Source organism: Phalacrocorax aristotelis, chromosome Z (genome assembly GCF_949628215.1).
Source record: "Phalacrocorax aristotelis chromosome Z, bGulAri2.1, whole genome shotgun sequence".
Lineage (NCBI taxonomy): Eukaryota > Metazoa > Chordata > Aves > Suliformes > Phalacrocoracidae > Phalacrocorax > Phalacrocorax aristotelis.
In genome coordinates, this window is record NC_134311.1 from 63669834 (window position 1) to 63692714 (window position 22881).

At 40.0% G+C, this 22881-nt stretch overlaps 1 protein-coding gene across 3 annotated transcripts in view; it reads right to left on the reverse strand.

The window, feature by feature from the left end:
* The window catches only part of ITGA2 (integrin subunit alpha 2), a 104177-nt gene that overhangs the window by 39682 nt on the left and 41614 nt on the right, over nucleotides 1-22881 (reverse strand). For 2 of the 3 annotated variants that reach the window (XM_075078372.1, XM_075078371.1), the window contains 16 exons: nucleotides 22457-22600; nucleotides 20112-20315; nucleotides 19178-19314; nucleotides 17568-17707; nucleotides 16393-16544; nucleotides 15217-15327; nucleotides 14544-14626; nucleotides 13585-13726; nucleotides 11839-11931; nucleotides 10717-10793; nucleotides 10535-10618; nucleotides 7667-7769; nucleotides 6739-6849; nucleotides 6112-6216; nucleotides 5678-5791; nucleotides 3294-3383 (listed from right to left, as the gene is read on the reverse strand). In XM_075078372.1, the coding sequence (XP_074934473.1) occupies nucleotides 3294-3383; nucleotides 5678-5791; nucleotides 6112-6216; nucleotides 6739-6849; nucleotides 7667-7769; nucleotides 10535-10618; nucleotides 10717-10793; nucleotides 11839-11931; nucleotides 13585-13726; nucleotides 14544-14626; nucleotides 15217-15327; nucleotides 16393-16544; nucleotides 17568-17707; nucleotides 19178-19314; nucleotides 20112-20315; nucleotides 22457-22600 (1890 nt within the window). Of the gene's footprint in view, nucleotides 1-3293; nucleotides 3384-5677; nucleotides 5792-6073; nucleotides 6850-7666; nucleotides 7770-10534; nucleotides 10619-10716; nucleotides 10794-11838; nucleotides 11932-13584; nucleotides 13727-14543; nucleotides 14627-15216; nucleotides 15328-16392; nucleotides 16545-17567; nucleotides 17708-19177; nucleotides 19315-20111; nucleotides 20316-22456; nucleotides 22601-22881 lie in introns of those variants that run through there. The other variant, XM_075078373.1, reaches the window with a different exon arrangement.

Below are 22881 nucleotides of genomic sequence, written 5' to 3' on the forward strand. Positions count from 1 at the left end.
CCCTCATCACCCTTGACCATACACAACAGGCAGAGAAGCAACCTCTTCCACCCAGCTTTCTGCCTGTCCAGTAACAGGAGGTCTTTCAGAGTTGTCCCCATAGTGCATAGACACACCATCACTAGGTAAACCAGACATGCTTACATGCAGGCAGGTAATAGCTTAGTGTAGAGCCTCATCTGCTCAAAACAGGCTTTTGCTGCATCAGCTGGAGAAGAACTACTTCCAACCAAGTGTTGTCAGAGCCTGTTATCTGTGGTGGGCAGCTGTAGGAGGCAAAACTAATCACAGGGGCCAGACAGCATCATGCACTCGCTGTGTCTGCTTGAAATTTCTCCATTCCTGCTAGGCTCCCTTGCCTGCTCTTCCTACCTTCTGGGAAACCACTTGTTAGACCGTCTCATGTTAATCTGTGTTCTCCTGAGTCAACTGCATGAATTTGCTCTAAGATGTATGGGTCAAACAGGAGTGTTTCTAGCATACCTAAGGTTCCTGAACTGCAAGCAATATCAGAGAACTCCCAGAACAGTATATGGTATCTGGAAGTTAGCTTTCAGGTGCTATCCCATCTAATTGGGTTGGGTATAACCAATTGTACAGTTATATATAACACAGTTCCTCAGGGAGACATGGCAGTAATGTTTATGAATTGTCAAATCTTTGGTTTTAATCTTGGAACAACAGGCATTTAGCATGAAGCTTTTTTCCTTCCTGAAACATGATAAAAGAAGTCACATTGGTTTACTGTGTCAGGGTTGCTTGCTTAGTGCAGATGTCTGGTGTAATTTAATCTTAAGCTTTCTGGGGAGCTTGCACTGGACTGACATCTCAGTGATTTAAGTCATTTCTGCTGGAAGGCTGCAATGTTGTGCTAGGTGTGGCTATGTGTATTCATTTCATTGAGGCAGGATGGCTTTGTGTATTTCCTAGCCAAATGGCCATAATGATGATTATAGCAGGTTAATGTTCTGTCCTCCAGCTGGCAGTCCTTTCCAACTTGGAAAAAATCTGAAAGCTTTTACACAAAAATACCTAAGCAGCTTCCCCACATAGCATCACAAAGCAATATTAATTCATTTGGCTACGCAGCAACCCAGCTCATCCAAACTAAAGAGCCAATCTCATACGTATGTGCAGTTTGCCTAGTAATGCTTTCTCTATTAGATTAACAGAAAAGTGGCACTGTTGTAGAGGTAAATTGAGGCCTAAGAACAAATATCTTCCCTGAAGTCAAACTGTGGTCAGTAAGACACCACAGCTGGGTTTCACCTCATCCAGTGTTACATCTACAATGTAGTTCCTTGGGTTCTAGTGGAGAAGTACAGGCTTTTATAGGGCCTAGTTCACCCTACTTATTTTCAGGATCATCTTTAGAATGAGATGACTTGCATCTCAGAAATGCCTATTCTTTCTATGGATTAGGGTTTATAGAAGGGCTAACTCTGATGTGGATGGCTAATGTATATATTAAGTTGGATGAATCCTACCACCCTCGTCTAAAGCAACAGGGTAAGTAGGGAAATAAACTCAGATTGCTTCTGCACTCTCCTGTTCCCAAGGAAGTATGAAGGGCAAAGACTGGGTATTACTGCTGGCCTGCCAAGAATTATATGCAGTGCTGAGTACTGACTCCATCACTGAAGTGTCAAAGCAAACTGTCTGCCCTAGGGAGAGTGTACCTTCACCAGCTGGCACGTTTTCCAAGACTTCTCACAGGGCAAGAGGCTATCGAGTAAGGATGAGCTGTAAACCTCACCAAAAGCCACCATGCTTCTGAGGAGCCTTATGGATAACTTTCAAGGCCTGTTCAGCCACTGGCTCAGAGCCATAAAAGACCCAACTGCAGATATTTCACTGGATGGCTGAGGAATTACCTTTTATTTGTCAAGTGATTGACTCAACAGTCATTTGAATAATTAAATTCTGGTTCTCCTAAAATCACCAACAGAACTGGTGGTAGTATAAATTGGCAGTATCATGCTCCAGCTGTGGAAAAATACCTAGTTATACATTGTTTATGAGGACCTAAAAAGCCTTTGCATTTAATTGGAGTATTTTATTGTGTATTAATGAGTTTAATCTCCTAGCAGAAATAATACCTCACATAGCTGAGGCACTCAGCACATTTCAAATACAGGCGGGTAATTTTGCTGCAAAAACATGGCATTATTTCCAGTACTACACATATATTTCCTTTGCTTCTTCAGGCACTGGAGGTTTCCCTGCATACAAATGGGTCTGTTTAGAGGTTCTTCGCAAGAAATGGAGTGATCCATGAGAAAACAATGACAAAAAGTAGTCCTGAATTATGGTCTCATTTCCACATTGAGATAAGTCAATATGTACAATCTTTGTACACATTTAACTGACTTTTCTGTTGCCTGTGAATGGGCTATGCTACACATTCTCACAGATATTTGGCTCCCCTACTAACTTATATTTTGGTCTTCAGTGGCCTTGATTATTTTTATGGCTAAAACAGGCTGGTAGATCTTGTAAAAATAAATCTAAACTTGGTATTGCAAATGGAAGAGTGTTCCTGTCTAGATAGGCCAAGAGAACAAGGTACCTTTCTATTGCAACAGCACCAGAACACAAATGTATCTGTTAAGTGTTGTTTATGTCTGTATATAGCAGATGGAAGCCTTGAGAGAAGGGTTCTATACTGATAAAGTGGTGGTTTAGAGACTTTTCTTGAGATTAGCTGCGTCCATACTGTCCGTATGACAGCCATTCCAAATGCAAAAAATACTCCACATTCTTTCACAAACGAGATGAAGTATATTTGCTGGAGACCTGTGCACAACATCTGTCTACAAACATCAAACCAAATACAATTACAGAAGTAATACTATAAATCAGATTTGTAAACATGTTTCCCAGAGCTCATTTATCTACAACACGTAATTCTGTTGCAGAAAGAAGTCCAAATTTTGATCTTATCATGAACAGGAGGCTAAATTAATTTCACAGGTTTCTAACTGAGTTTTGCTGATAGTCCTACAGTGTATTTGAGATCTATAGATTTTAACTAAGTCTGATTTATATAGCAGTTGACTGAAATGAAAACACTTTAGTAACATAAGGGAGGTTGTATATAGCCAAAAGAATACATTAATTCAACATAATCACAGAATCATTCAGGTTGGAAAAGAGCTCTAAGATCATCAAGTCCAACTGTCATCAGATTTTGTAATTTGCTATGCACTCCTAAAGGACACTGAAAATTAAGTATTATTACTTTAATACAGTAAAAGAGAGAAGTTAAAAAAATATACTTATCTATCACTTACAGTTAGGGTATTCTCTCCAATTATAAATAACTCAGGGTTATGTGTATCGATTTTTGCCTCTGCAGAGAGTTGTAATGTCTGGAAAGTTAACTGAAAGAGAAGATTAAAAGAACCTGTAAAGCTCTATTATAGGGCAAATCAATTAGAATGTAGACATCCTAAAATAATTCCCTTGTTGAAATGAAGACCTCAGAACCAGAATAAAAATCACGGTATTAAGAAAATCAAAATTATCTTTTTATTTGTCCCAAGCTAACATGTCTGTGACCATAATAATGTATCAGTAATCCAGACTTAATTTTGTTGTTCTTACTTATTAGCAATGAAACTGGAGAACTGGCTTTTTTTACTGTAACATGTAGTTCGTGCAAAACAGAAGGATTTGATTATGTATCCATTTTTACAGTTACTTAAGGCTGTCACTGCTGCTAGCAGGGAAGAGATGGGGGAAAAGTAACAGTGAGAAAGGGAGAAATAACTCAGCAACAAAAGACAGATGGGGATATATCTCTGGCCTTTGAAAGAAATGGAAACTGGATGTTCTTTCCCTTCCCCGCCCCCTGCCCCCCATCCAATGATTCTGTTTTTCCCCTTTTATTTTTTCCTATCACTATCTGTTTCTTTCCACTGCTGAAATTCTGACATCGCTTCCTCAGCTTAAATAAAGACGATGACAAAAATCTTAAGCCAGTTGCCATTTGAAAATGGACCTTGTGCCAGATTCCACTTCCCTCTGAGCATGTGTCAAGAGGAGAGGTGGGGAGGGGAGTGTGGCTGTGCAGAGACTGCCAGCTCACTGCTGCTCTTCTGCCCCGCATGGTGGGCACGGAGAGCCCTGCATCCTACAGCACCACCAGGAACAGCCTGAGGTTCACGGGAGCACAGGAGCACTTGCCAGCTGTACCAAATGCAGTGCCTGCTCTGTCAGTTTGCTTCCTCAGCTATTTCTCTATGTCAGGGCCAGGTACGGTGGGCTTGATGCAGTAATGTGAGCAACCGTGGGTCCACAGCAGCTGATACAGACCAGACTGACAGTCCCTGCAGCACACAGTTATTGCACACCTGCACTGTGGCCATCTGCCCAAGTGTGTCCTGTTTTCCTTAGTGTTCAGAAACCCGCCTCAGCACTACTCAGAGCACCTTGTTAATGACTAAACTCGTCTTTCTTTGCTTTGCTTAGCAGGTACTGGCAAGCCTACTATCCCTTCTTGGACAGTGACTGATTGCCACTAAATAGAAAGGCTGATAATGCGCATTACTGAGTGCTTGCAAGATTATTTGCATTGAACATTGGCAATCAAATAGAAAATAACAAAACAGGAGATGAGAGGAAAATTGTGACGTATGATCTTTCCTTCCCATTGCCCAGTGGTAAACAAGTTATTTCCACTCACTGTCTTGTGAGGGTAGCAACCTTTTGTTCATGTCTCCAGCTTCTGCTTACCTGACAGCACTAACAAGTGGTCTTGACTCAGATGATTTGAAAAATACAAACTTTGAAGACAGACAGGTGCTTTCCTTCACACACTTGTACATTACATTATCAAACCTGACCTTTTCCTTTTAAAAGCTGAATGCTAAAGCTGGCAACAGCCCTACTGCTAAATGTCAATACCTGCCATAAGACTTGCCAGACAAACTAAGGAGACTGCGTCATATTCCTGACACTAGCCAAACCCAGAACTCCAAGACAGTTTGGTTGGTTGCCTAGCTAGGAAGCAAACGTGGTCTCATTTCAAAAGTCTGGTAATTCATGATGAGTTACATCCTGGAGGACATGTGGTGATTTAAAATGGGAAAGTCAAAATTCTATTGAAGGATATTTTTAAGCATCCTGTAGGTCTTTAAACAAGGACTGTGTTCTTGACACCAACTATAATAAAAACAAAAAAATTAATTAAAAAAAATTTCCACACTTCCTCTAACAAATATTACTGGCAGCACTAACAGGCTTTTGATATTTTGATGTGACTTAAAATGATCACTATGTAGGCTGTGGTGTTCAAAAGCTAAAAGCAACATTATTTTCCAGGCTATGATGACGCTGTACTCTGCTGTCCTATGTTGAGTTTTGTGGAAACCATAGTTCCCCTCAAATGAATTTCACAGATGCACAAAATGTTTTTTTCAGCTGTGAAGATTGCATTTTCACAGCATTTTCTTAGGTTTTGTGCTGGACTGAAGGTTATCATCTCCATTTTGCAGCCTCACTACTTACTTTACTTTTAGATTCAAGTTTTCAACCTGAAAAAGCAAACACAACAATGTAAAGTATGGGAAGGTCTTTCTGGATTGGAAGGTCTCTTCACTGAACTTTGAAAAATACCAAGAGTTAGGAATTATTTGAGTATTAGATCCTTCTTGAAGATACAGCTGATACTCACAGCAGCAAAGGTTCCATTCCAGATTCGGGTGGACACATTCACAAAGTACTCTCCCTTCAGTATAGCATCTTCCAGTTTGCATGTGATGGTACTGCACTTCACATTCTTACAGTTCTTCCAGGGGAAACAGCAAGGACAGGCAAAAGCATACATTAAAAATACGCTTTAATAAATGTTCTTTTAACATCCAGATTTTTTGCCCTTGCCTTTGCCATTCTATGCATACAAATTAAGTGCTTGCAGGCTGTGAAAAACATGCACCTTCTGTTGAAGGCAGATGCAGCAGGTGTGAGGACATCCATGGGCTGCACTCTTGCACTGTGAATGAGGAATGCCGCTCCCACCACAGCTGTCCCGACAGATACAGCAGTGGGCTTGTAAGGATCAACTCTGCATCCCTGTCCTGTGGTACTCCAGCCCTGAGTCTTACTCACCAGTTCTTTGGAAGCTCTGAAGTTCTCTTTTGTGAAAGATGAAGAATAAGGTATTTTCCCTATTTGCAGTGGATTTATCTGAGCTTGACAAGTAACACCTCTGGCCTAGGAAAGATGGCAGGAATGAAATTGGATGACATTGTACTCAGGATTTTATACTTACCATAATAATATATCTTTCGGGATGAGATGGTGGCTGTGAAAGGCTTGATTGTGAATTATATAGCACTGGATACTTTAGGAAGCCAAGAAACTGTATGTGGTTTTGGTCAGAATTAAATGGCTTTTGTGGTAATTTTTTTCCCCCTAGGTTGACCAGAAGGGTTTGTCCCTATCTAAAAATTCCATTTTTAGTATAACCTTCCCAGGAACTTGGAGAAGGACCTAGCTGAAGAGATTGTGAGTCATATGAAAAGTCAGCTGTGGACTGTAAAGATAATCCACATCTGCCAAGTAATAGACTAGCGTACTGCTGACATCATGGTCCTCCCCTTCTGTTTATGAGGAAGGGACAGGAGAAAGGGCATAGATTCTCTGAATCTCAGCCACGCTATGAGGGAAATAATTGATGTTTATGGTACTGATCAAACTCCAAAACACAGCAGTTTATGTAATTCAGGTCTTCACCTGATCTGTGGTGACTGCAGTTAGGTACATCAGTAGATTGTCTTTGCTGGTCCGTTCTGGAAGATAGATTTTTACAGATGCCATCTTTACTGGCATACTTCCTGTTGTTACCTGCAAAGCAAATAACTCACAATTAATTCAGGTAGCTATATGCCTAAGCTATTTGATATAGCAAGAAAATTAGAAATCATGGATGACTATGGAAGAACTGGACTCCTTTTGCATTAATGTTTTTTGTACTAAAACACTTTACTAGGGTAGTAATTACATTATTCCAATAGTAAAGCAGAACGTGTACTGTATAGCTTCAGGTCCCTGTCTGTTTCCTTAGCGAAGCTGGTGTTAACAGTATAAAATGTGTTGAAAAACAGATATTCTGCCACAGCCAATAGGCCTGTTATTTAGTCCTTTAGAGTAGTAGTTACAGGAATGTAAATGGAACATAATTTAAATTTCTTCCACGTTGCATATTTGGATCTAAGTTTTTCTGAATTATGTAATAAATGTTGTGATCTGGCTAGTTTTTGCATCTGGTTTGAGTGCTTAACCCTTGCTAAACTTCAAGTTTCAAAGTCCAAGCCTGCAGAGACTTGTTTTCCTTTATCAGGTCAGCAGAAGACAAATACGCTTTGTGAAAAAACAGTTGAAGTTGGCCTAAAGTTAAGCATTAACCATCTTCTAAATATGTAAACAGTGCAGGACCAATCCCTCCCCCCATACTACTTGTGCAGTAAGTGCAAATTTCATCCTTAACCTCATGAAAACTGTAAGCATTTACCCCCCAGCTATTTGCAATTTTTTTCTTATTTGACTGATTCAAAAATATCAAAATCAAACAGTGAAATCAGGAGTATTTTTTCAGCTATGTTTCAGGACCAGGCTACAGGAGGAGATCAGGCAACTTCTCGAACCAGAAACATTTACTAACCTTAACTGAGAAGTTGAATGAGGGGCCAATATCTTCAAAATTATTCACAGTGGAAGGAATGTTATGGCCAGAGTAGACTTCATAGAAGTTGACGTTGGCAAGCCTAGTTAACAACCATAAAACAATACATTTCAATTTGGCAGCTGCTTTAAAAACATATGTTACTGGATGTGCCTTTGTGAAACAGGTCAGAAGTAGAGTCAGAGGAAAAATCAGTCACTTGTACTGCTGTTTGAATTTTACAAAGTTAAGAAAATACATGGTGTACTGAAGTCCAGGGCTGCTGTTAACATGTGAAGTTAAGACTCAGCTTCCTGCACTCCATGGCGTTTCAGTGCCATAATGCAAGTTCCTCTCCTGGGCACAAACTGTGACTTTCAGCCTTGCAGTGGTCTCCGTCCTCAGAAAGGAACCCCTGATGATCCCCCTTGGTACATCTGTAACAGTAAATACTAATAGACTCCAAGGGAGATCCTGGGCCCTAATGCCATAGACCACAGGCAGGTATTTTCCACACTGCCTGGGTGTGGAAACACCACAGCACCCTGCTTGTGTGCGTGGTACATATCGCATAGCCCTCAGTCTCCTCTGGGCCACTTTCTTGAGTATTTATGGGTTTCACAATTCAAAATTTACAAAGAAACAAGGTGATTGCAGCCCACTGCAGCATGAAATTACAGGTGTGTGATGGAGGGACGTGGTGTGAGGGCCCATAGATGCTTGAGGGGCTCAGCCAGCTGGGACCATAGTTGAAGACAATGAAAGCATCCCTGTGTAGTGCATTGCATCCATATGCTCCTCTGGTGAACCATTCCAGAACTGTGTTTGCTCTTCATCATTAGCTTTCATTAGGAGGCTAATTTGAGCAGTCAAAAAGCAAGTTGGGGAGCCATTTAAAAAGAAGCAGGGGCTCTTATGGTTCGTGCATCAGCTCTTCCTGTAGGACAAGGTTCATTCTCTTTACCAGTGCCGCTCTCCCTGTTTAATACGGGTAACATCTGTATGTACAATCCCAAATAAACGTATGCAGTCTCACAGAGGTGCTTCCTGATCAGTGTGCCACTCCATCCTGCCTCGTGGACCCTTTTTGATCCTCCATACTTCCACCCATAGGCCCTTTCCTTGAAGGGCGTCCTCACAAGGACTCCTGTGAAAGCCCACATGATGCATTTTCTGCTTCCTTATTGCTCAGATCTCCAGCCCTTCCAGGATGCATAGTATCAACTTCCTTGTCCTTGCAGGAGTTGCTGCTAAGACTGATTCCCACCTTTTCTCCTGGAAACTCAGATTAGGAGATTTTCCCTAGAAAGTCTTCACTTCAGCAGACAACACATTTTTTCCTCAACCCTTGTATTTTAAGAGGTTGTTCCTTAGCTATATTACCTGCTTCAAGAAGGAACTATCTCCAGACAGATACTTTCTAAGTGGAAGAGTGTAAAAAATTAGCTAACTCCAAGGGAAGCATTTAAAATTGTACCTTGTCTTAATGTGTATTTCCTTTAGTTCTTTTAAATTGATTCGTCTCCAAGAATAACTAATCCTCTTCTGCCAGTGGGATCCCTTCATGCCTTGACTTGCATATGACATTGCATCTTCTCATACTTGGGTGATGTACCTGAATTAAAATCCCTGTTTTTCCTTGTAGTTCTTGTAGTTATGCTGATCTTTGAATATTCATTTCCTGAATTTATTGTTGCTGTGCATTTTTAAGCAGCTTCCTCTTTTTCGAAAGTTCTGACATGCTTTGACTAATCACTATTTATTTTCTACCAGTTTATGTTTACAAATTTTGGAATGCTTCAGGATGCAAAAGTGTTTTTTCACCAAGAACTGGTGAACAAGTGCATTACATGTAACTATATGTAGTTTATCGTAGAGGTTCAGTAACTGAGAAAGATACATGAATCTTTTCTTGGATGACAAGTAAAATATCCTGACTTGATCCAAGAGTCAAACTGGTGTATTTTTGTTTCAGTTCTAAGTTAAGTTAAACTGTAACTGAAATCATTCTTGTTTGGAAAAGTAATAAACTAATGACTGTTTCAGTGCATCCCAAATCACCAGGGATTTCTAGGGCTGAAGACAACAGTTTGCAACGATATGAAGATCAGTCTTAAAGGGATTTTTGTCTGCCTCTCTCACCCTGTCCTGCCTTTTCTTACAAACTGCCCTTCCCAGGGTAAAGGACCCCTTTTGCAACAGCCCTGACCTGATTTCCATGGGGAGGGGAAAGGGGTGACCCCAGAAGGGAAGGGGTAGGTGTGAGCCAGGGTGTCTGGGCACGGAGGGTGCTGCTCCAGGTACCAATGCAGCTGCAGCAAGAGGGGAATCTGCCATGTGCCACTTCAGGTTGTAGTTCAAATCATTATCTCAAACTGCTAACAAGAGTTTATATTTTTGGTCCAGGTTCAGCAGATATGTCAGTAATTTTTTTTTCTTTTTCCCCCCGCTTTGCTAAAAGTTTGAGCTGGGGCATTTTTTCTTTTTCTTGTTGTTCTTTTGTTTAGTTTTGATCACTTTAACATTTGAGCCAGAGGCCCAACCTTATTATATAGTATATACTAATTATACTATCAAAACCACAAGCACTGTTTGGTTTTTATACCACTTCCATTCATGTGAGCATCTGTAACAATTCGGCAAAGATAAACATGGATCCATGATTTCTTACTACACATTCCATAATTTTTTAAATGTAAGATTACTGGAAGAGCATAAGTTTCTGCTACTGTTGATGAAGTGGGAATTTCTAAATGACTTTCAAAATAAAAACAAAGTTTGACTATATTTCCAGTGGCCTTTCAAGACTGTTACTATATTCAAATGCCTTGGCAAAATGACAGTGACTCTTTACATTATTCAGTGTACCTTGTGAAGTGAATTTCTGCATCATATCGCAAAGGAATTGATAAGCTGATCTTGTTGTCCAAGTCTTGCTCTTCCTTACTTTCACTGTTCATCAAAACACATTTAAGACAGGTGTTACAATATTATTTTATACAAATAAGGTGTTAATACTTAACTTGCTTTCATACGATTATATACTTTACCTCAAAGCATGAAAACTTAGAACTGCCACATTCTGAAGATTTTTCAGGTTAAAATCAAAACTAATATCAAACGATACCTATGGAAGAGACAAGGAATACACAGTAAACGAGTTGATGGTACAACATCCAAAGAACTTCCCAACAGCAACATAATTATTCATATGTGCAACAATCTAGAATTGCCCTCTGTATGTGAATTCTCCACTGATTTCCATGTAATATTTCAGTAATTTCTAATATTCCAGAATTGCTCTGTTCTCACTCTCCCCTACAAATTGGAATTGTTAAATAAATATAAGCTATTTGCATTTCTAAATTGTGTATAACTGGCTACAAGGTGCGACAAAACATGTTCAGGATTGCTTCAATTACTTGCTTTTATACACTAGCACTAACATAATCTTTGAATTCACTCTTCCATTCATTCCAACAGGTCTGCTTTGACCAACTTTTTATATGTAATTAGTTTTTTGGTTTTTGGTTTTTTTTGCTCCCGTCACCGTAGAACGTCAAGTTTCTATTCTTTCTAACAAGTTTCTTATTGCTTCAGTTGATTGTGTTAAAGGCTGGAAGCCTACTTCTGTTCTGCCATTGAGAAGTAAGAGATTAAGTTCCATAAAACCAGGGACATCCCGAGATTTATGGTATATATGAGAAAAAGGATATACGATCTATGCTAGGGTTGTGTGGGCCACCCATCTCCTCTCAAAGCAATATTGCTTTCGTGGATAGATGAGATTTACAGAGTGGAAAGGGAGCTGCCTGGGGCTAACACAATAGGAGGGGTTTGATAGGAATCATGCTCAGTTCCCAAGAGGCTATGCATGATGCTATCTGCTTCTGCTCTCAGCCCTCACCCTCCAAGAACTGCAAAGCTACAGTAGCATTTGAAAGCCTTGGGTAGGGACAAATGTGCTTCAAGATCCCTTTTCCCTTTAATCTGGGGAGTCACAAAGGCTTAGCCCTTAGTTTGCTTCTTTTAATGTCTCTGAAACCTAAAGGGAAGTTAACTGTCGCCAAATCTAAGAAATCCTCACCAGCAGTAAATGCAGATTTAGGGGAAAACAACAACAAAAAAGCTTTTAGTTATCATTCAAGGTTATTTAAACACACTAGCTGTACCTGTTGTCCTCTTCTGAAAACAGGATAGCTTATTTGGCAAATAACCGTACTTTGTGCTGTTCCTGTCTGACATGAAACTTCAGTCCCATCACTCTGCAGAGGAAACAGACAGATATTAAGTCATCTTAATATCAGGCTTTGGTAAAGTAGAGAAGAAATTCTCAGTCTGCATCATCAACAGGACATGTACTATGCTAAGGAGTAATACAAGGAGGCATTAGGGCAGTAATTCCTAGAGATGCAGCAGATTAGTGAGGCATAGGCAGGGCTACGGAAGAGGCAGAAGAAAAGTAGGACAAAGACCAGTCCCATGTGACTTCTTGTGAGCTGTAATGGTCTTGTTAGAATTTTGTGCTGGGCTTGGAAGAAGGAGTACAGGCTAGTGAATACAGGTCACCTCCAGCATTAACTCCTACAGTGCTTTTTTACAGCATTTTTAGAGAATGCTTCTAGACACATTTACACAACCTGAGAGCTAGTTAAGTACTCTCATTGTAGAGTTTAGTGTGCAGAGGGGAACTTTATTGTACTTTTTGTAGGAAAACCTACAATATGTAGGAGTTTATCGGCTATATTGCAGAATATTTAGCATGTCATCATCCTACATCAAAGACAAACTCATAGACCATAGGCAGTTATCACTTTGAAAAGAACTTATTAGAAAGTACTGTCTTGTTACAAGCATCCCTAGCAGACATTTACCATTCATGAATTACACTAAAAAAAAAAACCAAACTCAACCCCAAAACACCCCCCATACATTCTCAGATTATGCATTTCTTCCTACTTTCAAGCAGGCACATTTTTGGTCAAAACCTTCACTTGCAGGCTGAAATACTTCTAAGCAAATGGGCTTTTAAAGCAAAAGAAAAATCCTAGCTCCAGTGTGGTCTTTTGGTATGAGTGGAATGAGCAATTTTGCTGCACAACAGTATGGGGAGGTAGAGGGGCACCCTCAGTGCTGTGTGGAGTACTTCTGCCAGTTTGTTGTTCAGGAAAATGCTGCTCTTGGGCAGTGATGAATGCTCCTATCCCTCCTCTCCCTTCAGTATAGGGATTGTTCTGGATTTGACTCCTAGGATTATCACGCACCTCTCCAGTAGTGGCCTGACCACATAAGCCAAGCACTGAAGTCTGGATTTCATCCTTCGTGAGTTGTTTGTGAGCAACAGTTCAGATTATAGACTTACTGCATTCCCCAAAATAGTATGTGGAATTCCTTCTTTTAATCTTTTCTAAGACAAAATTCATTAGAAGAAGAGCTTCTGGTATAGCAATCATTTCAATTTGATTAACTGTCTAGCTGGAACACATGGCCTTGGCAGTAACACTATTTCTAGATCCAAAGTCTGTGCTTTAGGGCTGCATCATTGATGCTGCATGCTTGATTTATCAAATACAAATTCCCTGTGGCACAGCAACTGCATTCAGGCATGTTGTTGGGAGTCAAGCAGAAGATGTGGGTGCCAAGGCCTTAAGTGAGAAAAAGACGACTGAAATACTGAGGTGAGGTCAAATTCGACAGGTTGCCAACTTTTCTGCTGAGTTGGCAGTGTCTCTCCTTGACCTAAATAAACTGATATGCTGAGGGGAACAATTCTGGTATCCAAGAAAAGAAATTGGGAGAGAAGTTTGCATAAACATTCTTTCCTGGGATATGCCCTTATGGAAAGAAAAAAAATAATTCTCTGAGAACCTGGAAAATCAGTGGCAATAACAGAAATGGTGAGGTTTAGTATCACGTACCGGTAAAGACGATGAAGCAAAAAACAAGTTGTCTGAAAATGTAGCCTGGATTCTGGTGTTATATGCATTTTCCTTTTTATTTCTCAATTTCACATTGAACGTTAGTCTTCTGTTTTTGCTGCTGACAACAAACTGCTGTTTGCTGTTGGAAAATAAAGTCCATTGTTGTAAACATAGGTATTAGATAACCTGTGGATCATGAAAATGTGTTGTCTGTAGCCAACAAAAAATAACAAGCACAACAAGACATTTCCTACCTTCTACACACTTAAACTCTCTGCTTTCTAAACCCTTTGACATAAGAAACTCCACGCTGGTGTTTCTTAAAACCAAAAATTAGTGTCTTCTCAAAGTGCAGGACCTTGATTATGTACGGTCAAAATCACTTTGCTGAACTTTCTAGAGCTCTACCCTGATGGGAAGGTGGGCAGAGAGTGGATGGCAGAACTGGGTGGCAGCTCCAGGAACAGGAAGCCCAGCCCTGTCTCCCTGCATACTGTACATGTATGTGTACATCTGCACGGGGAGTTGGGAGTATGTGCTGCCTGAATGGCTGACCTCAGCTCCCCAGTGAGGATCCTCCTCACTTCTCCCCACAGGAGGGACTAAGAGGGCTGCTACAGCCGCTGCTGCTCTGCCAGTGTGCTCCCCTTCCTGACAGCAGACAGACAGACACAATTCTTCTGAATGCTGTGTCCTCATCCCTAAGGTACCAAAAATTGGATTTGTCTAAGCTGACAAGAGTCCTACTTCTATATCTGTGTTCCTATCATACCTCTTTTTCTTGATTAGTTACTTAGACAGAAATGCTACTGCTTTTTTTTTTATCCCTGCTATGTCTAAGTAGATAATGAACTAGAAAGGTATTCTCATCTAGAAATTCATCCAAAGCCTACAGACAAACCAGCTGGTGAAAACTTAGCATCCAACCCCAGCAATCCCACTGATTTAGCTCTTACCCATCATCTGCCTTCCGCTGAACATTCAGAACAAGGTCACAGATACAAAGTTCATCTTCACCACAGTCTTTAACAAAAGGAATCTGTGAAAAGAAAAAACATCTGAATGACAGGGCTCAACTTCAAAATTGTCTACAGATACAGGAATGCAAACACCTTTGAGGCGAAGCACATTCTTAGTTTGCAGATAAGAAAATCCTTCTGAAGGGCATTAAAAACTCTGACATATGAACAAGTTAACACTGAGTAATGTTACTACATGTCAACTGATGCATAAGAATGGTGCAGGCAGGTTATTGTTAACCCACAACAAGTGTGATGTAATCAAAGGGGGTTTCATCCCTCTTTCATGTACTCCTTTATTGCAGGACACACTAACCTAAAATATTTCATCTTTGCCATAAACTAGAAGTTCACATCAACAGTGATGTGGCTCAACCAACATGCTTGCTATACCATGGTGTCTGATGAGTCTGTGTGAGCAAGCCCATGCAATACAGACAAAGATATAAATGGAACCAGGGGACACCACCCCAGATCCCTGCTTTCAGTCCAGTGACTTACCTGGAACACCAGTTTTCACTTGCGTGTACCTCTTTGGTGTTTGTGGGGACCACACATTATGGACGTGTGTATAGCCATGCATTTTTCAATAGTACATCTGCATACTTACACTATAGGCCACAGATGCAGGAGAATATATATCAAGGACAGGGCTGGAACCAGGATTTGCAAGGCCAATGTCAATGCGCAAACTAAGTGAATTCACTGCATCAGAAGGTTCCTGTAAAACACATGGTTCAGATGATAGCTGTCAGCACAGCAAACAGGTTAAAACCAGTAATTCTGTTCTAAATTGAGAATGCATAGTAAGATCATACTTGCTCTAAACAGGAAGTAACAGTACAAAGCTTCACTTCTTGGTCAAAATAATTTTGTGAGATTGCCTAGTGCGGGGTCCTCTTGCTAAACAGCCTTAAGTGCCATTTCTGTGATAAAACTTGTTTTCCTAGAATTCCTGGAGACTCTACTCATCATACTCACTTCTAGGGCTAAGGAATATGCAGATTCTCTGCAGCTGCAGAAGCTGGCCCTCAAATGCCAGCACTACACGACTTTCATTCTCATCAGGCTGTAGAATTCAAATTGCTATTCTACTCTGCCTTGCCATCACAGACAGCAGCTGGGACTGAGTGATACTAGAACATAATAAACCTCATGTCTCCTCTGTTTCTCAGTACTGGATGAATACTCTTCTAGCCCTATGGCTCATGGGCTCCACAATGGCACTAATGTGATCAACAAGTCAAAGATATTTGTATTGCAAAGCAGAGCAGGAAGTCCTCTACCTGACCTAGCGTCATGCAGGGGGCTTAAGGCAACTCTCAGGACTGTGTTTGGTCTTTGGTTCTAGAGAAAGATGGAGACTTTTTTTTTTTTTTTTTTTTCTCCTCTTAGGTGTACAGCTAGGGCTAGCATGCACCAGAAGTCTGCCTGAAATATTCTTTTAAGAGAAGACATTTGCATGTATGTCTTAGTTCTTACAGAAGAGTCTACTCAGAGGGAAATTAAAATCTACTGAAACTATGGACTGTGGGCTTTGTGTTATGTCAGAGCAGAATTACATAATTAACAACTGCCTCTTCTATCCTAAAAAGCTGTGCTGAACCTGACAGTTATTAGTTTCTTTGAAATCAGAATATTACTAAGTATTTTTCAGTTGCGGGGGATTTCAGAATTGTAAGTCAATGAGTACACCATACATGAAATTCATCTTACAGACATAAAATTCATCAATGTCTTCCTCTGATCATTTTTGTCACGTAAGACTGCTTATAATTGCACTTACCTGTACACTGAAGATGTCTTGAACACAATTCTCCTCATGACGTACCACAAGATCCCTCTGCATGTACCTTTCATTATTTTCCTTGAACAACCCTCTGGAAGTCACTCTAGAGGACTGGAGATCTGCATCCAATGTTGCATTGTACTTTATAGCTACAAGAAGAATAACGGTACATTTTTTGCTGAGTATGACTGCTCATGATCTCATTACTATGCTCAACATTACAGACTGACCAGGCTTTCCAAACCACACTAAATATTTTACTTTTTTCATAGCTTGCTAAACACAGAGCAGTCTCAAAATGATAAAATTTTCTCTTGTGTTTTCCAAAACAGTCAAACAGGTTTAAATCCTGACATAAGTTCTCATCCACAGAGAGCACATTAAATGGCAATCAATCTAGTCTCCACTGCAGACATCTGAGCCTGCAGCTTGGGCAAGAAGCCAGTCAGCAGGGCCAGGGTTACGCTAGATAAAGGGGCCTTCCAATCATATCCCTGAACTCAGAGGAGACTAAAAAGAATCTGCATCTTCTCTTCAATCACATAATAATTTCTGTCTTCTCTTCATTTTATGACTAATATGCTGTGGAAGTTCACTGTTATTTTATAACTTAAAATCACGAGTTCCTAAAGGCACTATATATAGCACTGCAGCAGTCCAACTGGTGTTATCCATGAAATGTACATTTAACTAAATAGCTTCATGAGAGGCCAGTGCTGTTCTCAGAAGTATTTGGTGCTCTTCTGTCCTCTGAAAATAAGAGCTTCTTTGGACTGACATCTGCACTAAGCCTATGGAATTTTTTTTTTTCCTCCTGAAGAGTGAAGAAAAAGGTCTGAAGAGAGATGAAAAATCTGCAGTGTGCTGTTGAAACCAGCAGGCTGAAAAAAAAAAATCAGCTTCTCACTAATGACGTTTTCTGGGGTTTGTTGAACAGCAAGGATACAGCTCTCCTACATACTGTTAATTCCTCACTTTTCAAAGATTACGGAATCAGCGATGAAAGTAGATCTTAAAAACACTTTCTTAAAGCTTAAAAAAACACTTAAGTTTTATACTGACTTTACCTTTCGTAATGTTCAATCTAATATATCTTTAGAATTTCCACTTCTCATTTGAATAATGGATGTTTGAAGAAATTAATGTAAGACAAGTCATTGAAATACTCTTACCCACTTGATTATTTCTCTTAGCAGGTCTAAATGTAGCCTGAAAACATATTTTGACAGCTATTTCTGTGTTCTTGTTAAGCAGACTGATTTTCTCAGGTTTAAATGAGGCAATTACGGACACATTTGCAATGCTTTGTGACCTGAAAAATATTTTAAAGGTTACATGTGATTTTCAAAAGCACTGGGTAATGTAGAAGCTGTTGTCTACTACTATTTGTAAATGTAACATTACATTGGGAACCAAGAAAATCAAACATTTTTTAATGGCACTAGTAAAATTATTTTTCTTGGATATAAGTAAATTTGTTGATGCAATAGCTTTTAGTAATGACAGTAAATTATCGTGTCAAATTAATGGATAAACAATGTCCTTATCCTAATGCTCTAATCCTTCCTTTAAGATAAGTGAAAACAAAACCATTGTCCTGTTTTCCCAACAAGTAACCTTCTGCTCCTTTAGGGAAGTTACTGAGCTCCTCTGAAAAGGTGAAGAAGTTAAATTCTTCATTTTAATTAATACTTTTATTTTTCAGAAAAAGAACTTTAATGTAATTAATCAAGATTTTGAAGAACAGTTTCAAAGGAACCCTGCATGTAAAAACAAACACTTTAATCAAAAGTGAAACCCATTAATCGGACCAAATGCCAGAGTGAAATGAGCATCTTTATTAATCAAATCTAAATAAACGCTGGTACTCCAAGAAAGCATAATTTTGTTTAATGCAATTCCCACAAGCACCAATTCTATTGTGGGTCAAAGGTCCACACTGCCCATTCATTTTTAATAATCTTGTTTAATTATGAAATAAGTAGCAATTCAGTGATGTTTTTCTTCTTACAATGGGGAGCCTAAGGCAAGAAGACAGGCGACAGATAGGAAAGCAAGCTGCATTTTAATTTAGCTCCTCAAAGAAGCGGTGGAAAATACACAGGACTTGGAGGCAGAAGATATGGATTCTGTGAAGCCTTTCACAAAATAAAGAAAGTACTCTGATTGCTCTGGCAAAGGCCACATGCCAGAGAACATGGGTTTCTTGCCAGAAATAAGTGCTAAGTCTCCTTCACTGCTCTGTCCTTACCCTGCAGGACAACTCCCTCCCCCAGATCAGCCTACCACCAGTAAAGGTCATGCAGGTTGTCTGGGAAGTGGTTTCATCTGTCTCAGGCCCAGCTATCAAAATTATACCGTGGCTATTGAAGTAGAACCTACTGTTACAAATACTCTCAAGCAAGCTGCACTTCTTGCTGCTGCCCCTTCCCTCTGGACATTGTGCCTGCACAGCAGCAGTGGGCAGAGGTGTCTCCTGGCCCTCCCCATCCCTGCCTAGGTCCCTCCTGGCAGTGCCCACCACCCGGCTTTCCCCCATGTGCCCTGGCTTTGGCCCCCACGCTACCTTTTCTTTCAATGGTTTTATGATACGTGCCTAGAAGTGGTTTAGTCTAATGCTGTTTTTCAGCTAGCTATGATAGCAGCATTGAGGCAATAACCGTGTTAGCTCTGAACACATGGAATGAAAGAGCATTTTGGTTTGTTTGTTTTGCTGTTTAACTAAATGCTCAACTTGCATCCGAATCATTAAGTGCTTCCTTTCTAAAAGGAGTTTACCAACCATAGCAGAACCACATTTCCGTCAGCACCAACTGATACATCAGTAATGTCATCGTCATCTAAGTCTCTATGGCCATCTACGGATCTTCCAAAGAATTGGAGCTGGTGTCCAAAAGCAGAATCCGATCCTAAAATTTTCTGGGAAAGAGAGTTTGACAATGAGTTTGCCACAGAATGGTTAAGTCTGTAGATAGCAGCCTAAGCAATGGATTTTCACTGATATTCCCAGTATACACAATATATTGTTTAAACAAAATGCTTTTGTGCATGTTTTCTCAGATGTTTAAGCACTTTTTCCTCCTCTATTGGAGCAGACAATGCACCACGTTTTTCTGTCTTGGGAGTAGATCAACTGAGTGCTGTATGCCAGCTAGTACTTACTGCAAACTTCTTCCATCTCACATTGAGCAACTCAAAGAATGGGAAGCTTAACAGGACTCCTAACAAATACTTTCTGCAACCAGAAAGTCTGCATGGAAGGTGGCATTAAAATTACCATTACATCAGCATACAGGATATGCAAAGATGCTTGAAAGTCTTTTCCTTTAATACTACATATTTATAATTTACAGAGCTGGGATTTATCTAGTCTTCATTGCTGTACATCAACCTTAAAAACCTGAATAATAGGTATTAAAAATGTGTAAGAAATCAGCTGACGTCATATGCAGACACCAAAAATTATAAGAGGCTCAGATGGAGCATCTTCCAAGTCTCTTTCCTCTATATACATCGGTTATAAGCATCACAGCATCAACCAGGGCATGCTGACAGCTGCAGTAAGGAGAGGCACAAAACTTGAAATAAGCCATGAGAATAACAGTACTCCCTTAGAGGGATGAAACAGTAGCCAACTTAAAGAGAGCAAATTGTTCTGCTTTCCTCTAGTAGATCTAAAGTCACTGAGTATTGCATTACGCAACAAAGTTATTTACCTGAGAATATTTGGTACGTATCGTCTTTTGAAATCCATTGTAAATGTAAATTGCTCCAGAGTTTTGGTTTTCCAGTGGTGCACCTATTACAACATCATTAAAGCCATCCAAATCAACGTCTGCAAGCATTGCAATCGCTGATCCAAAGCGAGCGTTTTCTGACCCCTGTGGACCTTCCAAGAGTTCTTGCTGATCCAAAATTCCCTTTGAAAAAGGAGAAAGAAGAAAAAGCAAAAACACAGCTATCATTGCACCAGATTAGACATAAGAGCAGTATCTACGTGCATTGTTTTTTGTTTCTGTTTTCCAGTACATTCCCCTTGGACTGCTCAACCCTGAATTCCTTCCCCATTGTATTGCCCATTCAGTTTGCGTTGTGTCTCAGAGTCTTGGCAAGCATTACACAGCAAAATCAAAGCATGCTATGCAAAGCACTAGCAGCAAATATAACCATATGTATGAAGCTTAAATGCTCTCACTGTCCTCATCTGACTGTTCTGAAAGTTTCACAATACATTGAAAAATACAGTTTCCAGTTTTGGATTACAGGTTTTTATGCAGAGGGAATGGAAATTATGTAACTGGACATAATTCTTTGAAACAGAAATGGAATTTCCTAACTAAACTAATGCAAAAAACATGTGTCCAAATGCTAAACTCCTGACCTCTCCAGTGCCAATGAAAAAAGAAAGATTGGAGATCTTTATAGTTAAATAATCACATTTACACTAGCTTAAATTCAACTTGCTGGCAAATATCGTTCTCATCTTCAATCTCAGTTGTCACACTGTGCTTAAAATTTTGGAAATACCAGCCAGGTTATTTATTAAAAGTGACTAGAAAAGTATTATTTGCACAACATGGACAAGTTGCACAAACCGAGGTTCTTTAAAAAAAATAATAATTCTTTCATTATTCCTAATTTTTAAAGAATTTCAACCCTAACATTTGACTGAGACTAAATGTTCTAAGAATAGTCTTCCAATTTATGCAGTTTTCAAAACATGAAAAAAAAATTCCTTCATTTTTCTGTTCTTCCACATTTCATGTCTAACTCCACAGTCCCAAAGACCAATGTCAGTTGCCAGCAGTACCACTTACAGCACCTCTGTCTACCTTGAAATTGCCTTAGGTTACAGTTTCCTGTTGCTCCAGGGTGATCTGATTGAGCTGCCACAGAAGAGGAGGGTCCTTCCTTTCTATTTATTTGATCGCAATTTATCTACTAAAAAGGCCATGGTCTGTTTTCTCTGATGGATAGCAGGTATTAATTTACTTTGCATATCCAGACATCCAATGATTGATTGAGAGGCTATTCAAAAGTGCCAGAGGCTCAGGACTGTTAATTACTAGAAATATTCTGAAAACACCTACTACAGGTCTGAATAAAAACAGTCAGTCAAGCATCAGACAAATAACATAGCTTCACTGAACAAAGGAGATAACGTAAGTAGTAGCAACCATCCAGCATGAAAGTCTATGAAACAATGCAGAAAACTGGCAGAAGAACATTTATTAGAACTGTTTTGTGAATACTGTTAAGTGTTGAAAAGATTTGCCAAAATCAAATGGCAAACAATTCATTAGCAAAAGCCTCAAGCTAAGTTTTTCAGAGAAATGGTCAACCTGGTGTTGTATTTGTGCACAGTGCCTGGCATAGCACCTCAAACCAGGACCAGGGAGCCACCTAGAGCAGCAGGTCCCTAGGGGGTCACTGACAGTGCTTAGCTACTAGGTTTCTTATTGACTCCATTTTGGTCTGTTCCAGCTGGCTTATTCCCAGACTACATGCACAAGCAATTCTGGGGAAAGTTTGCAGCTGCTCCTGAAAAGCAGAATGGGCGAGATCACACTGGGAAGGGCTCCATATGCAGTCCTCTAACGAGGCAGGCTTGGTGCCATTTACCCCTGCCCTTATGCCACACCCTGGGAAAAGCACATGCTCCATTTCTTGTTACAAAAACACCACTTGCAATATTTCTAACACTTTGAAAAATATACTTTAAACAGTGACTTAGAGGCCCTGAAGGGATCCAGGGCCACAGGCTTTCTCGCATACGTGTGGCCAGTCTGCTTCGAAAGAAGCTAGCCCTAAGCACTGCTGGCTTGAGTGAGTCTGCCACACCAATTGGCCATGGGGCCAGGGACTGCTCTTGTGACCACTCTCTGATTTAACAGAGCAGACACTACCACTAAGTAGTATTGCAGTTTGGATTGCTTTTTCCTTGGTAAAACTGCAGTCCAGGGAGCAACAGTAAATCCTTCCAGCTACAAATGAAAATATCAGCACTTATGGATGGAGAGGCAGGAAGCTGACTCAAGCTTTGCTACAGTGTCATTCTTACCTTTGTGATGGAAAACATATATACTCTCCCTTCCTCTTTCTTCAGGTCATTCATAAACATTGGTGCACCCACAAGCAGCACATCTGTCACTGAATCCCTGTTAATGTCCACTGAACACACCACACTGCCAAAGTAGGAGCCAATCTGAAATCAGTAGTAAGTCAGTCATGTTTTATGTGGATTTTGCAGTGCATAATGTTTTAGCACCCAACTCAGAAAATTTACACCCAGAAATAGTCCAATACTAATGAATGAAACTTCCCATTGGAATGAAATTACTATATAACATACTCCAGTGTTTGAAGAATCATATCCTTACCACGTGTCCACTATTCTTCCCAGTAGCTGCTGCTGTGGCTTTACCACTCAGCAATAAGAAAGCAAACAGAGAATAAGCTATGGGAGCTATATTTTTTAATATTAAA